The following is a 16663-nucleotide window of genomic DNA, read 5'->3' as shown; positions in this document are numbered from 1 at the left end:
TCTGTCTGGATCAAAGAAGACCTGACTATAGGCTAAGGTTCGCGGGAAGCTTTCAACCTCAGTAGATAGGGTTAAGGCACAATAATAGAATACCCAAGTTCTGGAGAGATAATAATATAATGAGCACTTATGTGTCAGACTGGGTTAAGGGCTTACTTTACACATGTTTATCTTATTTTTTCTTTCTGGCCACCCTATTCAATCCCAAAGAAAGGCAATGCCAAAGAATGTTCAAACCACCACACAATTGCACTCATTTTACATGCTAGCAAGTCCGACTCTTTGTGACCCCATGGACTGCAGTCCCTGGAATTCTCCAGGCCAGAATATTGGAGTGGGTAGCCTTTCTCTTTTCCAGGGGATCTTCCCAACCCATGGATCAAAACCAGGTCTCCTGTATTTCAGGCGAATTCTTTACCAGCTGAGCCACAACAGAAGCCCAAGAATACTGGAGTGGGTAACCTAACCCTTCTCCAGGGGATCTTCCCAACCTAGAAATCGAACCGGGGTCTCCTGCATTGCAGGTGGATTCTTTACCAACGGAGCTCTCAGGGAAGCCCACATGCTAGAAATGTAATGCTCAAAACCCATCACACTAGGTTTCAGCAACATGTGAACCAAGAACTTCCAGATGTTCGAGCTGGATTTAGAAGAAGAGAAGTCGCTCAGTCGTGTCTGACTCTTTGTGACTCCATGGACTGTAGCCTACCAGGCTCCTCCATTCATGGGATTTTCCAGGCAAGAGTACTGGAGTGGGCTGCCATTTCCTTCTCCAGAGGAAGAGAGATCTTCCTCTGAGAGAGAAATCTCTCCAGAAATCAAATTGCCAACATCTGTTGGATCACAGAAAAATCAAGAGAATTCCGAAGAGAGCTTTCTCTTGCTTCATGCTGCTGCTGCTGCGTCGCTTCACTTGTGTCCGACTCTGTGCGACCCCATAGACGGCAGCCCACCAGGCTCCTCCGACCCTGGGATTCTCCAGGCAAGAACACTGGAGTGGGTTGCCATTTCCTTCTCCAGTGCATGCATACATGTTAAGTTGCTTCAGACGTATCTGACTGTGTGACCCTATGGACAGCAGCCCAATAGCTCCTCTATCCACAAGATTCTCCAGGCAAGAATACGGGAGTCTCTTATTTCATTGACTACAATAAAGCCCTTGACTGTGTGGATCACAATAAACTGTGGAAAATTCTTAAAGAGATGGGAATACCAGACCACCTTACCTGCCTCCTGAGAAACCTGTTTGCAGGTCAAGAAGCAACAGTTATAACTGGACGTGGAACAACAAACTGGTTCAAAATTGGGAAAGGAGTATGTCAAAGCTGTATACTGTCACCCTGATTATTTAACTTATATGCAGAATACATCATGTGAAATGACAGGCTGGATAAATCACAAGCTGGAATCAAGACTGCCGGGAGAAATATCAACAATCTCAGATATGCAGATGATATCACCCTAATGGCAGAAAGTGAAAAGGAACTAAAGAGCCTCTTGATGAGGGTAAAAGAGGAGAGTAAAAAAAGGTGGCTTAAAACTCAACATTCAAAAATCTAAGATCATGGCATCCAGTCTCATCACTTCATGGCAAATAGAAGGGGCGAAAGTGGAAGCAGTGACAGATTTTATTTTCTTGGGCTCCAAAATCACTGGGGACGGTGACTGCAGCCACAAAATTAAAAAACGCTTGCTCCTTGGAAGAAAAGCTATAACAAACCTAGAGAGCATATTAAAAAGCAGAGATATCACTTTGCTGACAAAGGTCTGTATAGTCAAAGATATGATTTTTCCAGTAATGTACAGATGTGAGAGTTGGGCCATAAAGAAGGCTGAGTGCCAAAGAATTGATGCTTTGAAATTGTGCTGGAGAAGACTCTTGAGAGTCCCATGCACAGCAAGCAGATCAAACCAGTCAATCCTAAAGGAAATTAACCCTGAATATTCATTGGAAGGACTGATGCTGCAGATGATGCAAAGAGTCAACTCATTGGAAAAAACCCTGATTCTGGGAAAGGTTGAAGACAGGAGGAAAAGAGGGCGGCAGAGGATGAGATGGTTGGATACCATCACCGACTCTATGGACATGAGTTTAGGCAAGCTCTGGGAGATGGTGAAGGACAGAGAAACCTGGTATGCTATAGCCCATGGGGTCAGAAAGAGTCAGACACAACTTGGCGAATGAACAACAACATTTTACCAATGAGGAAACTGAGGTTTGAAAAGGTTAAGAAACTTGCTGAGCCTTTGAGCTAACCTGTGGCAAAGGTAGGATTTCAGCCCATGGCTGTCTGACCCCAAGGCCTGTGTCCTTGTCCACCCTTCAGGAGGAATGCCCGCTGCATCCGGAAAGCAAAAAACCTGCTTCAAATCATTATTCGTCAGCCTGTGGATAAATGAGTAGCAACCCTTGGAAAGACTTCCAAATCAGTTCGAAGAGACCAGGCTCGCATCCTCCTTCTCTGTAGCCCTTCAATAACAAGAGCAAAGCTCTGTCCAAATATCCTTGTTCACCACTCACTGAATGAACGAACGTTTGTTCTGTGCCTTTCAGTTTATTAAAGTGCTTTTAAACGCATATCTCACTTAATCCTCACATCAACCTGGTGGTGTTGTTACCACTGTTTGACAGATAATGAAACGGAGGATTAGAGAGATTAGTGGATTTGTTCAAGATCCAGGCAATTAGCAGAGTACAGGCTCAAACCCTGGTCTTTCTGATGCCAAGCCTGCATTCTCTCTATTTCAGCAGACTGCTGCCAGACTTCCTCTATGAGTTCCCCGCCTGCCGCCTCACTTTAAATTCATCATTTGGGATTCCTCTGATGGTCCCGTGTCTAAGACTCCACACTCCCAATGTGAGCCCTGGACAGGGAACTACAGCCTGCATGCCCCAGCTAAAAGTCTGCTTGCCATAACTAAAAGATATCACATAGGTTGCAGCTAAGACCAGGCGCAGTAAATAAATAAATAATATTTTGAAAAATTAATAAAGTAAAAAAATCATCATTTGTTTGAACTAATTCCTGCATGACTCTAAAGTAACTCCAGGACTTCCCTGGTGGTCCAGTGGTTAAGAATCTGCCTGCTAACGCAGGGGACAGGAATTCAATCCCTGCTCCAGGAAGATTCCACATGCCACCGGGCAACTAAGCGCAGGGATCACAACTACTGAGCCTACATGTCACAACTACTGAAGCCCGAATGCTCCAGAGACCGTGCTCTGCAACGGGAGAAGCCACTGCAGTGAGAAGCCCGCATACTACAACCAGAGAGTAGCCCCCTGCTTGCTGCAACTAGAGAATGCCCCTGTGCAGCAACAAAGACCCAGTGCAGTCAAAAATAAAATAAAAAAATTTTTAAAAGTAATTGCAGTATGTCTGACAGCCCCCAGGTACCATATTTATGTTTTCATGAATAGTTTCATCCTAGAATATACTCAGTGAGAGGACAAAAATAAATATATCAAGTAATACATTCAGAACTGGAATGTAAATGGGCACACACACAAGTCTTGGAAATCTAATTTTAGAAAGAATCAGTCAAAAAGTCCCACACAGCACAGTGTGCATCTGGCCTGAGGGAGGCTGCCCACACTGCTTTAAACCTCAATTAACTCAGGGAGAGAAGGAATCCTGGAATTCTTACTGGCATTTTGCTGTCAGAGGCACCAGGTAGGTGAAGAACAGAATGACTTTTCATCATGTTCTCCCAGAAAAAAATACTAAGGCCCAGAGTTGGTTTTTTCTTTTTTAAAAAAAAAAAAAGGGTACATGGCTCGGTGGAAATAAGTAGGTATTCCAAAAAGGCTGACATGTTGATAGGTGCATTATTCTGGAGTTAGGTGCTCACAGCTCTGACTCTCACTTGAGCTAAGGGGAAGGGAAGGTGGGTAAACCTGCCTAGTGACCCCAGCCTGGAAGCTGATCTGGGGTGGGGGCCACAAAGGACTTCAAGGCCATCAGGACATCTCGGCCCATCTTGGGCTCACTCACCTCACCACTTGAGGTGGCTATAACCTCCTTCACAATGGGGCAGGTTTGTAATTAGCCTTCGTGACTGCTAGTGATCATGCAAATGTAAGTTCCATTACCGTATGGGATTTGTCTCTTGTTTACTGAAATATGCCAAGCCCCGAAAACGGGTGCCTGGCACACAGTAAGCGTCAATAAATGCTTGTTAAATAAATGAATGAATGATCTGGGGGTGGGATGGATCTTCCCTGGCCCACAGGCTAAAGTGGCCAAAGGTCAAGAGCAGACTTCCATTACCCTGGTCACTGGCTGGCTCATCTCTTCACAGACATACACCACTGCAGTTTAAGCTCCTTAAGATCCAGGGTTGGGTCTGGTATGTCTTCTTTCACTGTCTCCCCTCCATTACACCCCTTTCACTATGCCTCCAATGTGCCACTATCTGCCACCCCAACCCTGTAACACTCTTCTTCAGCTTCCAAGGGCCCTCATCACACACTATGAACTTTACCCCCCTCACCCTCTGCATTCCTGCTCTGTGCCAGGCACTGTGATAAACAAAGGAGATAGGGACTTCCCTGGTGGTCCAGTGGTGACTGGACTCTGTGACTCTACTGTAGGAGGCATAGGTTTGATCCCTGGTCCGGGAACTAAAATCCCGCATGCCAATGCAGCATGGCCAAAAAAAATAGTTTTTTTTAAACACCCCTTGCCTTCCAAAAGGGAACATCTTCTGAGGGAGCCAAGAACATAAACAATTTAGAATACAATACTTTGGGTTGGCCAAAAAGTTTGAGTTTTTCCATGTGCTCATATGGAAAAGTCTGAATGAACCTTCTGGCCAAACTAATAAGCTCTATAAAAGAGGCACTATGGTCAAAGTCACAAACTGACAACCCTCAGGCCTAATATAGCCCATACAGTGATTTAATTTTTATCATTAGTCACTGATGTCTAAAAATGTGTTGCTTTTACATAAAATTTTAGACTGCCAGAGTCTCTTGGAAAATCAGAAGAGCTGGCAGTACAGGACCTCCGGACACCAGGCAGTGGTTACTCCAGGCAGTGGTTACATGTGGCCTCCACAGTCCCTCCCCAAGCTCCCCCTACTGACTTCAGACTGTGAGGCCAAGGGTCGGCCCCCAGTTTTCCTGTGTTGGCATGGCTGTTATCTGGGGTCACCTGCGTGGCTCAGTGGTAAAGAATCTGCCTGCCAATGCAGGAGAGGCAGATTCAATCCCTGGGTTGAGAAGATCCCTTGGAGAAGGAAATGGTAACCCACTTGTCTGGGAAATCCCATGGACAGAAAAGCCTGGTAGGCTACAGTCCATGGGGCTGCAAAGAGTTGGCCACAATCTAGCAACTAAACAACAACAATCAATGATTGTTATCTGAGAGGGAAACTGCTTCTCTGTACCCATATGTCTATAATCAGTGAGAAAATAGAAGAGAAACTGAAAGGCCCATGTGGAGCGCTTGAGAGCATGGCAGAGAACTTATTTCTGATGAAAGTGAAGGATATTCCTACCTATGTGATATGTAAGTCAAGTGGGTCTGTCCTGTCCCCGGCATGCTGTGCTCAGGTACCTACCTGTCCATCAAGCCTCCCAGCAGAGCTGCCCTCATAAACCCACTGTAGGCTAATGAGCCGGGCAACTGAGGAGCCATGCTGCCTGTTCAGAAACTCACTCGCTAGTGGGCCAGACACATAAACAGAAAATGAGTGCCTAATGTGAGGAGTTGTCTAACAGGTACTATGGCAGTTGAGCAGTATGAGCCCTAAGTCAGCCTGGAGAAGTGAGGAAAAGCTGACAGTGAGAATTACCCTGAAGCCAGCTCTAGAAAAGGGCAGAAGTTTCTTCAAACAGGGCAGAGGAGGGTGAAAAGAAGTCCTGAGTAAACTGCCAAAAATAGTGCTCTGGCATCAAAAGCATTGCTCATCAAGATTACCCACCCTCCCTGGAGAAGCTGGATAAATTCCCACGATTCCAGGCCACTTGGAAAAGCTTCCAAGAAAGAAAGGCCAGTACAAGCCCGGGTTCCCTTCCCGCCTGAAAACTGTAGAAAGCGCAGGTCACCACTGAGAACAAAACGTCCAGTTGTGTAATTCAACTTTACGTCACCAGCATGCCTCACTGGCTTTTATCTGGCAGGAATAAAAACTCGGATTTTGGCTGGATTTTGAAAGCTCCCAGTCCCTTGCTTCAGTTAACGTACAAAACTTCTTCACTGGGAATATAAAGCAATGCAGAGAAACTACTCTGGCATCAAAAGAAAAAAGTTATTCTTTCATTTCTTGCTAATAGGACAAAGGCTGGGGAAGGGAATTCCCAAATCAAGATAGGAGGAAGGCTGATATTAAAGAAAAAGAAAATAATAATAATATGTAAGGCCAAATCCTTGCTCATTGAGTAATCACCAACTGTTAAGAGCTGAAAGCTTTTTCAGAATTTTTTAACACCCACCTCTGCAGTCAGAGTCGAAGAGGAATTCTTGCCACTGAGATGATTCTCGGCTTGGGCGGACTCCTGTTGAGCTCGGCGCCCCATCTTGGCCCCCTGTAAGGAGAGATGAGGGGTGCTGCTGACTCAAACGTCTTTGAGCCACTATGAGGAAGACAATTCTGCCAAGGTAAGCAAGGACTGGATTTCTGATGACATGGGGTGGATGGGATTTGAGCAACTCGAGGATACTTAGAAAATGCTCCAAACCCTTCAAACAAAAGTGCCCAAAGTCAGTTATATATGGTAGGGCAGGAAACCCATGTGTTGATCACTTAGAAAACGCTCCAAACCCTTCAAACAAAGTGCCCAAAGTCAGTTCTATATGGTAGGATAAAAAATTCATGCGTTGATCACAATCTTTTCTTTTAATGGCAATAGACCTATTCTACCCAAAGAAATGCAGCTAGAACTTCCTCTAGAATGGACAGGGAGCTCATGCCACAGCTCAGGCAGAGTATGGTCAAGGCTCCTATGTACCGACGTGGGATTTCAGGAGGGTCTAATTTCAAAGCTGCAGCTTGGCATGAAAATAGTTATCAAAAAGGCATTTGGTGGGGGAAGAAATTCCATGGAAACTGAAACCAGAGAAATACAGATAGCATTTCCTTTGACGTATATGCTAATTGGATTTGCACTTACAGACATTAAAGGAAAGCTCTTACAAGAATTTTTTGAGACATCAGCTTTGGAAATCAGAACACTTCAAATTTTGAGTCATCAAAGGAACCATTTGCAGGTGTTTCCCAAAGCCCTCCTAGGGTGGAGGGCTCCATCTGTGTCTCTAATACCTCCCAGCACACACAAACATTATTTGGGCAGACTGGAGAGTGTTCAAATGTTTATATTTTTCTTTTTTGCTCTTTAAGAAAAAAAAAAACAGCATTACTGTAAGCATTTTTAGATCTCATCTGATGCAGCTTCATTTGATTTCACAATAATAGGGACTGGGACTGAGGCCATTTTACAAATGATGTAATTGAGACCCAGGAAAGCAATAAAGTGGCAAATAAACATAAGAGCAAAATCTTCTGCCTTCAAATTCTGAAGGCTTTTTCTGTGCCCTGCTGGAATTTCAGTTTTAAGATGTTCTAAGAACCAAGTGCGTCAATAAATTGAGAGAAGTTACATGAGAGCTGCATAAAACCCTTATGTAGTGTTTACATATGAAATTCTAATCAATCATTTAGAATTCAGGAATGACAGAAACAATATTTTGGACAATAAGCAGCTCATTTTCTTCCCAAGGCAGGCAATTCTACTTCTTCACCTGTGGCTGCCCTTTTCCATGTATGATAACATTGGGTATCTGAATATGGCATATTACATGGAGTGATTATGCTCAAACAAAACTTCAAGGATCTTGTCTCTACTGTTTATAGACGGTTTCTCTAGTGTATTTGTCAAGGATTTTAAGGTTTTAAACTTTTGGAAGACCCTGTATAAATCCACAGGATTGACTGGTAGAGAAACTACATTACTACCTGGTTTTATATATTTTAAATGTATGGTCTCTTTATTGCCCATCTTCCTCCACTGAAACATAAGCCCCATGAGGGCAGGGGCTTAGTTTTTTTTCCACTGTTATATTTCTAGCACCTAGGACAATCAATGCCTGATACACAAAAGGAGCTCAGTAAATATTTGTTGAAAGAATAAATGAATAACTACACTCATTTTCTCCTGGTACTAAAAAAAACACACATATCAAGAAAGGCCTGATGACATAATATTCTCCTTGGTCAGTCAAGCAACCTGCTTCTTTCTAGAACAATTTGCTCCCATTCCTCATATCTCCTCTCTAGCAATGTGGAGGCTATCAGATGTTACTAGGGCACTTCAAGACACGGAGAGATTTCACAGCAGAAACTAAAGACTTGTGGGCCAATCTTTTAGTGACTGTGCTCTTCAGTAATTTTAGATGTAAAAAGGTTTGGTGAGGCCGTGATGGAGTTAAGACACACACACACACACACACACACACACACACACACACAGAACTTGGGTCTTGAATCTAGCTCAGTCATTTATATATATGTGCTAAGCCGCTTCAGTTGTGTCGGACTCTTTGTGACCCTATAGACTGTAACCCTTCAGGCTCCTTTGTCCATGGGATTCTCCAGGCAAGAATTCTGAAGTGGGGTGCCATGCCCTCCTCCAGGGGATCTTCCCCACACTGGGATATAACCTTGGGTAAATCACGACCTCAGAAGCCACAGCCGCTAACCTCTTCTAATAACTGCACATGCCAGTTACTGTATTAAATGCTTTCCAGGCACGTCTCATTTCATCTTCATCTCCTTGAAGGAGACATAAATCTTCACTCTAAAGACAAGGAAATCGAGTTTCCGAGAAGTTAACTTTCTTTAACCCATGCAACAGCTTTATACTCCCTCTGACCTCTGGGTTCCCCACCTCGCCCCCAGCCACACCCTCGTTCTATAAAACTGAGGTAACGCCCAACTCCCCTTGGGATGAGTGGAAAGAAAGGCCCTCCCTAACTCCTTTCCTTCCTTCCACGCTTAAAACAGTACGGATTTTACATCAACTCCTGGAATGACATGACCAAGGGAAAAAGCTCTAGCGTGAGTGCAAGTGTGACCCTCGCCAGGGGCCCTCCAATCACTCTCTGATCTATCTGTCCATCCTAGGGAAGTTGGCAAGTTGGAGCTCCAGAGAGCGGAGAGAAGCTGGGAAATTTCCCACCGTTCTCACAGGCCGGCAGGGGCAGGATCTGTTTTCCCGTTTTCCTGTCTTTGAGAATTTTAAAGAAAGCAAACCCTAGGCCAGCAGCGGAGCTCCCCGCTGCCCCAGGGGCGGGGCGAGGGAGGCCACCTCCTCGCCGGCCTCACCCCCGAGAGGCTCAGAGCCCGCTGGCTTTTGGCGCCAGGGACAGGCTGGGCCGAGGCGGCTCAGGGAAGCCAGGGCCGGCGGGGTCGCCCCTCCCCACCCGCTAATTCTTGGCCCCGATCCCCGCCCCGAGTCGGTCCTCACGGAGGTGGCCGGGCCGCGACGCCGCTCCTCGTCTAGGTCCAGCAAGTCCTCCATCTCCGCGGTTGCCTGACGTAACTTCCTGGAAACCCAGACGCTCAGTCGCGTCCCTGACGACGGCTCCGCCCTTTCACCCCAGGACTTAAAGGGTCCGCTTCATTGTTTCCTGGAGTGTTTGTGCCATCCTAAAATTTAAACCAAATCTTTCCTAAACCTACCTTTTCTGACATGTGGAAGGAATCTCCACACATTAAATCCTGATGAGGGTGCTCCTGTGGGACAGTGAAAAATTGTAGTCTTTAGAAACTGCCTACCTGTGTTCGTTCAGTTACTCAGTCATGTCCGACTCTTTGCGACCCCATGAATCACAGCACGCCAGGCCTCACTGTCCATCACCAACTCCCAGAGTTTACTCAAACTCATGTCCATCGAGTAGGTGATGCCATCCAGCCATCTCATCCTCTGTCGTCCCCTTCTCCTCCTGCCCCCAATCCTTCCCAGCATCAGGGTCTTCTCCAATGAGTCAGCTCTTCGCATGAGGTGGCCAAAGTACTGGAGTTTCAGCTTCAGCGTCAGCCTTCTAATGAACACGTGTAGCTCTGTTCAGATAGGTAAGTTGTAACGTGCAAAGCACTATTATAAGTAGTAATTATTCTCACCGTTTTCATGTGTATAGCTCTTGTCAATGTACAGAGGAACTTCACAATTACTAGCGCATGGAAAATGCATAACAACTTTGTAGGAGACAAGATAAGTTATACTGTCTCCATTGGACGGACACCCTGAGGGTCAGGTGCTAATAAACGGTTTAAGATGAAAAGTGCAATATACCTACTTTCTGCCTTCAAGAAGTTGAAAGAGCAGTTGAACCAACACATCAAATATAACTTTAAAAAGTACAAATAACCACTCCAAGCTCCCCATGAAGTGAGCAAAAGTAGTATTTCTATCCAACAATTGAAGACAGTGAGGTGCAGAACAGTACCTTGAGGAAAATCACCTGAGTATTAAGCAGCAGAGCCACGCACTTTTCTGACAGCTGCTCTTACTGGTGTTTTTCTCTAGCGTGTATTACCGGGTGCCAGCCAGTCTCGTGGGCAAGTAGAGGAAGATGGCCCCCAAATTCCCAGCTTAATGGGACTATCAACTTGAGTCTTCATTGATTCTACATGTAAGGTTCCCTATGTCAATAACACTGACCAGTCCTTGGTACTGGGGACTCCCAGCTGGGGCCCCAGAACTTGAGTTCATGGCCCTGAAAGTGAAGTGTCCCCAGCATCATCCTAGGGGTAAGGCTTTAGACGGCTTCTCAAAAGCAAAGACATGTAAGAGGGATTACCAACCCTAAAACTGGAATGTAGGATTTCTTCGATCCCTAATAAATGATTAGGTCCAACCATTTATCCACACGTTTACTGGGTAGGGCTATGTGTTAGAATGCCTGTGACAACAATAGTACTGTCTGGGTGTCAGAAGAGTTGAAACCTCATCCTAGCTCAGCTGATACCTACCGGTGTAGCCCAGCAGAACTTTCTCAGCTTCCTCCCTTGTAGCAACTCTTTGAGATTACCCCTAAAACCTTTTACTCACGAGTTCTGATTCTCAGTAATACCCTGTTAGATTTTAACCTGAATAAACATACACTGCTAAAGATCTAAGATGCATGAAATACAGGCTCCAGTGAAGCCCTTGTTCCCTTCTTCCTTGGTGCCAGATGAGGAAGAAGGGATTAATCTTAGGATTTTCCCATTTCTTGTGATTGCTGTCAAATAGTAATCAATATGGAGGCTGCAAAGAGTAAAGAGCTTTATTGAGGGGGTGGGGGTCTGAAAAATTGCAATTTGGGAGACAGAGATTCTGGTAAAATCAAGAGTGTTCCAAGGAAAGAGGAAGGGCAAGGAGATTACAAAGGCAAAGGCCATGAGGCTGTTCTCTGATGCAAGAAAGGAAATATTTGTCCTTAAGGAATCAAGAGTTGTTTTACAGTAAGGGTCTGACGCAAAGAACCGACTCATTGGAAAAGACCCTGATGCTGGGAAAGACTGAGGGCAGGAGGAAAAGGGGCCAACAGAGGTTGAGACGGTTGGATGGCATCACCGACTCAATGGACATGAGTTTGAGCAAGCTCCAGGACACAGTGAAGGACAGGGAAGCCTGGCGTGCTGCAGTTCATGGGGTCGCAAAGAGGTGGACAGAACTGAGCGACCAAAAAACAACTGATAAGTAGAAAGGCTGCCACAAGTTATTATAAGATAGGGACCTGATAAGTATCTCAATTTCTGGCAGAGCTTCAGGATGCCTTCACTAGGACAGCGAGTGGACAAAAGTTTAGGTTTTACCCAGGCTGAGCCTCGCATAATTCATACTGCCTTAATGGCCTTCTGATTCCATTTTAGAGAGCTCTTTTAGCAATACTGCCTCCATTTCTATTTTCTTTCCACTTTTTATAGCCACACTACCACCACTAGCTTCCAAACCTTCACTCCCACTTCTTCCCCAAGTTCCTGAAAGCAAAAGGTGCTCACTCTGGGTAGAAAGAAGCCCTGGAATAGTGGCTTCCAAACCTTGCTGAGCACCTGAATCAGCTGTGAAGTTTGTTAAAAATACATGTGTCAGAGCCCTTACCTGTAGACTCTGATTGGTAGAGGTGGTATCCAAAAGTATATAACTTTAATAATTTCCCCCCTCATTTTGCAAGTATTTACTTTAAAGTCTCAGTAAGGCCTTCTCTGATTTTAAATTGCAACATCCCCTCAACGTGGGCACTCTGTCTTCTCTGGTTTATTTTCCACCATGGCACTTACCTTTTATCACACCACATTATTTACGTATTTTAATTCACTTATTGCCTTCCCCATGGTGCTACCTCCACTTGTAGAATGTAAAGTCCTTAAGGGAATGATGTGGTTTGTTTTGTTCACCGTTGCCTCCACAGAGCCTAGAACAGTGCCTGGCATATAGCAGGTGTCAAAAATATTTTTCAAATGGTAGCAGAATTCCAGAGGAAATAGAGCATAATATTTAAGTGCACTGGAGGAGGGCATGGCAGCCCACTCCAGTACTCTTGCCTGGAGAATCCCCATGGACAGAGGAGCCTGGTGGGCTACAGCCCACAGGGTCACAAGGAGTTGGAAAAGACGGCGACTAAGCAGAACATATTTAGTGCATAGATGCTGGCAACAGACTTCCTGTGTCCAAATCTCAGGGTTGACTCCCCCTGATTATATGACCTAAAAGTAATTCAGACGCAAGTTACTTTAAGCTTTTTACACCTAGGATCCCTCATTTCTTATGCAAATAAAAATAATGTCTTCCCAAATCAGAGAGCCCATGTTAAATCTCACTTCGACCACTCAGAAGCAGTGAAGCCTCTTAAACAGGTCTGCTGTGTCTCCATTTCCTCAACTTAAGCTGATCAACCACAGCTCTGGGGATGCAGAGAACGTCCTTTCCGTTAATGTCCTAGGATCCAGGGTCAGGAAGGCTGGGGCGAAGTGGGATGGGGTGGCGGGGAGCAGCACCGACTCCCTGGAAAGCGACCAATTCGGAGATTATCCCGTGTCGGAGCGGGGTGGGGGGGTGAGTGGGCAGTCGGGTGAAAGGAAGGGGCATTGTGGTTTGCCCTCCCGAAACTTTTGGTGAGAAAAGACCTAGAAACTTAGGCTGAGAGAAGGAACGAAGGCGGAGGAAAAAAATCAAAAAACCCTCCCCTCACCCATCTGGGAAATGGGCTCGGGCCAACTGCTGACTCCGCGCTGGCTGGCGGAGCTCCCCGCGGAACCCTCGGCCGGGGAGGGAGGCCGCGCACATCTGGAGGACATTTCTGCGAGCGACGGCGGAGCGGGGCTCGGGGAAGGAAGAGGTGCCCGTGTGTGCACGTGGGGCCCGCAGAGAGCGAGGCTGTTCCCCAAGGCACCCCGGCTTGTTTTTCCTCGCCCTCTTTCGAGCCCTTCTCCCCAGGTTCCCGGCATCACACACCTCCCCAACCACCCCCGCAGACTCCCCCCAACCAGCCCCTAACCACCCCCCCACCAGCCCTCTCTTCAGCACCCCCCCGCCTCCCAGCCCTCCCCTCCAGCTCCCCCAGCCCCTCCACGCCCCCAAGCTCCCCTTCCCCGCCTCCCAGCTGCCCCGCCCGCCAGCTCCTCCCCACTCCTTCCCCGCCAAGCTCCCCCCCCATCCAGCTCTCCCCGCGTCCAGCCCTCCCCTCATCCAGCCCTCCAGACCTTCCCGGCTCCGACCCACCGAGCCTCCGTCACTGGCGGTCTCGCCTCGCCAGAGGGCACCCTCGGTCTGCCGGAAAACGCCACCCCTTTTTCAATGCCCATGGAGCATCTCCAGGCTTCCGGGAGCCACCCGACTCCACAGTCTTGTCAATGAAGAGTCGGGGCCAGGATAGCTGGGGGGCTGAACCCAACTCCAATCCCGCTCCGAGGCCGGGCGTCAACCTCCCCCACCCCAGCCCCGAGGGGTGGGCACGGCGGCCGTGCCCAGGCCCCTGCCCAGGGTCCTGCCAGGCCGGGGGACGGGGGACCGGGGGAGGGGGCCGCGTCTACACGGGAGCAAGAGACCCGCCGAGGAGAGGACCGACTGACAGCTGGCGAGAGGGCGAAGGAGTTGGGGGAGAAGGAGGGGAGGGGATTCATCGGCCGTAACTTTCCAGAAAAACAGTCAACGTGTAGCCGGAGTGACTCCAAGGGCGGGGGGGGGGGAGAAAAAGTTCAGTTACCACGTCGATCGAGCGGGACTCGCAAAGTATTTTTCAAATGGGCTCGGCTTTTCCTGTGCCTGTTTAAAACATTAAAATCGTGCAGCAAAGGAGCCTGCGTGGTGCTCGGGGCCCTCCCCCCACCCACTCCACCCTCCACCTCTCTTCGCCCCCTCCTCGCCGCTCACCACCGGCCCCCCGCCCCCCGCCCCGGGGCCAGAAACGTCATGGGAGGGAGGTATAAAATTTCAGCAGCGAGAAATAGAGAAAGCAGTGTGTGTGCATGTGAGTGTGTGCGAGAGAGAGAGGGGGAGAGGAGCTTGAGCGAGAGGGAGAGGCAGAGAGAAGCTGGAGGGAGAGAAAGGGAGGGAATCCGAAAGCCAAGTCCAAGGGCATGAGCAAGAGAGGCGAGAGATAGGGGAAGAAGCCTGAGAAAGAAGGAATAACAGCTTTCCGGAGGAGGCGTGCAGTGAACTGGCTTTTATTTTATTTGTCTTTCCTTTTTTTTTTTTTTTTAATTTTTTAAAGATAATCAGGGAACAGAAGCAGAGGCCGAGGGAGAAGAGGAGGTGCTGGTGACCTGGGCGTCCAAGTGGATTACTGGGGATGCTCTCCAGGGGCTGTAGCCCCCCTGCCTTCCAATTGCAAACATAAGCCCACATCCCAGCCAATGAAGATGAGAGGCAGCGTGAACAAAGTCATTTAGAAAGCCCCCCCGAGGAAGTGTAAACAAAAGAGAAAGCATGAATGGTGTGCCTGAGAGACAAGTGTGTGTTGCGCTGCCCCCCACCTTGAGCTGGGCCAGCAGCTGCCTAGCCCTGCCTCTCCCCACCTACCCACTGGTGATTTTTATTTTTTAATAATTTTTTTTTCTCTTTTCTTTTCCATCCTCTTTTCTTACTCTCCTTCAGGGCAAGGCAAGGATTTTGATTTGGGGACCCAGCCATGGTCCTTCTTTAAAATTACCCACTTTCTCCCCATCACCAAGCGGCGTTTGGCAATATCAGATATCCGCTCTATTTATTTTTACCTAAGGAAAAACTCCAGCTCCCTTCCCACTCCCAGCTGCCTTGCCACCCCTCCCAGCCCTCTGCTTTGCCCTCCACCTGGCCTGCTAGAAGTCAGAGCCCAGCAGAACCTGTTTAGACACATGGAGAAGAAACCCAGAGCTTCACGGCACACAGTCGGCTTCTTCGCGCTCAGGGTTGCCAGCGCTTCCTGGAAGTCCTGAAGCTCTCGCAGTGCAGTGAGTTCATGCACCTTCTTGCCAAGCCTCAGTCTTCGGGATCTAGGGAGGCCGCCTGGTTTGCCTCCCTCCTTCTGCACGACTGCCGGGGTCTCCTCCTGCCAGGCCTTGCGGCCTTCCTCCCCGGCCCCCGCCTGAAGATGCACTTGCAGAGGGCTCTGGTGGTCCTGGCCCTGCTGAACTTTGCCACGGTCAGCCTCTCCATGTCCACTTGCACCACCTTGGACTTCAACCACATCAAGAGGAAGCGGGTGGAAGCCATTAGGGGACAGATCTTGAGCAAACTCAGGCTCACCAGTCCCCCCGATCCATCTGGGTTGGCCAGTATCCCCATCCAGGTCCTGGATCTTTACAACAGCACCCGAGAGCTGCTGGAGGAGGTGCACGGGGAGAGGGGAGACGTCTGCACGCAAGCAAACACCGAGTCGGAGTATTATGCCAAAGAAATCTATAAATTCGACATGATCCAGGGGCTGGAGGAGCACAGTAAGTCCAGATTCCCCACTGGGGGTGTCTTCTCTGGAGGGTCTGAGCTGGGGTGGGGACCTCCAAGGGGGGCAGGGGGGGCTAGCGATGACCACAGGGCAGGGTGCCCCGGGTATGCTCCACACCAGCGATTGGGGGACACATGAGGTGTGATGCGCAGTTGGGGCTGGGTGGGTGAGGAGGGGGAGACAGAGCCATTCTGCTCAGAGTCTGATGCCGCTGGGAGGCCAGGAGCCCTGGAGTTGAGCGGCATAGGGGAACTCACATCACATCGATGAGGGATTTTAATTGGGAGTGACACTGTCCCATTTTTGTGCTGTGGCACGTGTGGTCAGACAGGTAACTAGAAGCGTGCAGAGCCAGAGAGGGGCAGGGCTGGATGCTCTTCTAAGAGAGCCCGCGCGGTTCCAAGAGGCTGGAGACCTTGGTCTCCTCCCTGCTGTCCACCCCTCATTGTGACACGTCTCACGTTCCGTTTTTCCAGTTCTGAGAAAGAAGCGTATACCTGCCCCCAGCTCATGTCTTGCCCAGCTTCTTGAAGCCCAAGCAAGAGGCAGCCTCTGATTGTTTAGGCCTTTCGGTCCACGCCACGCATGCGACCCACGTGAGCTGTGTGCGTGGGGGGAGGGGACGCACCTATGTTCACATAGCTGCGTGCTTGACAGCGATGCATCGTCCCATTTTGTCCCGTAGACAGACTCGTGTGCGCAACATGGGCATCCTCTGGGCCCGTGGACGTGGGGGAAAGCGAGGATGT

At 48.3% G+C, this 16663-nt stretch overlaps 2 protein-coding genes across 4 annotated transcripts in view; one reads left to right on the top strand and one right to left on the bottom strand.

The window, feature by feature from the left end:
• Positions 1-9544, bottom strand: part of IFT43 (intraflagellar transport 43) — a 105768-nt gene extending 96224 nt beyond the window's left edge. The window contains exons 1-2 of the mRNA XM_065940551.1: positions 9470-9544; positions 6440-6532 (exon numbers count right to left, since the gene is read on the bottom strand). Of these exons, the coding sequence (XP_065796623.1) occupies positions 6440-6532; positions 9470-9523 (147 nt within the window). The 5' untranslated portion in view covers positions 9524-9544. The remainder of the gene's footprint in view (positions 1-6439; positions 6533-9469) is intronic.
• The window catches only part of TGFB3 (transforming growth factor beta 3), a 32226-nt gene continuing 22058 nt past the window's right edge, over positions 6496-16663 (top strand). Inside the window, exons 1-2 of one of the 3 annotated variants that reach the window (XM_065940548.1) lie at positions 6496-6605; positions 14703-15906. In XM_065940548.1, coding sequence (XP_065796620.1) covers positions 15429-15906 — 478 coding nt within the window. In that variant the 5' untranslated portion in view covers positions 6496-6605; positions 14703-15428. Of the gene's footprint in view, positions 6606-14447; positions 15907-16663 lie in introns of those variants that run through there. The other 2 variants (XM_065940550.1, XM_065940549.1) reach the window with 2 other exon arrangements.

The sequence above is a fragment of the Muntiacus reevesi genome, chromosome 7, assembly GCF_963930625.1.
Source record: "Muntiacus reevesi chromosome 7, mMunRee1.1, whole genome shotgun sequence".
NCBI lineage: Eukaryota > Metazoa > Chordata > Mammalia > Artiodactyla > Cervidae > Muntiacus > Muntiacus reevesi.
The sequence above is the reverse complement of the archived record's forward strand: the minus strand, read 5'-3'. Positions and strand labels throughout refer to the sequence as shown.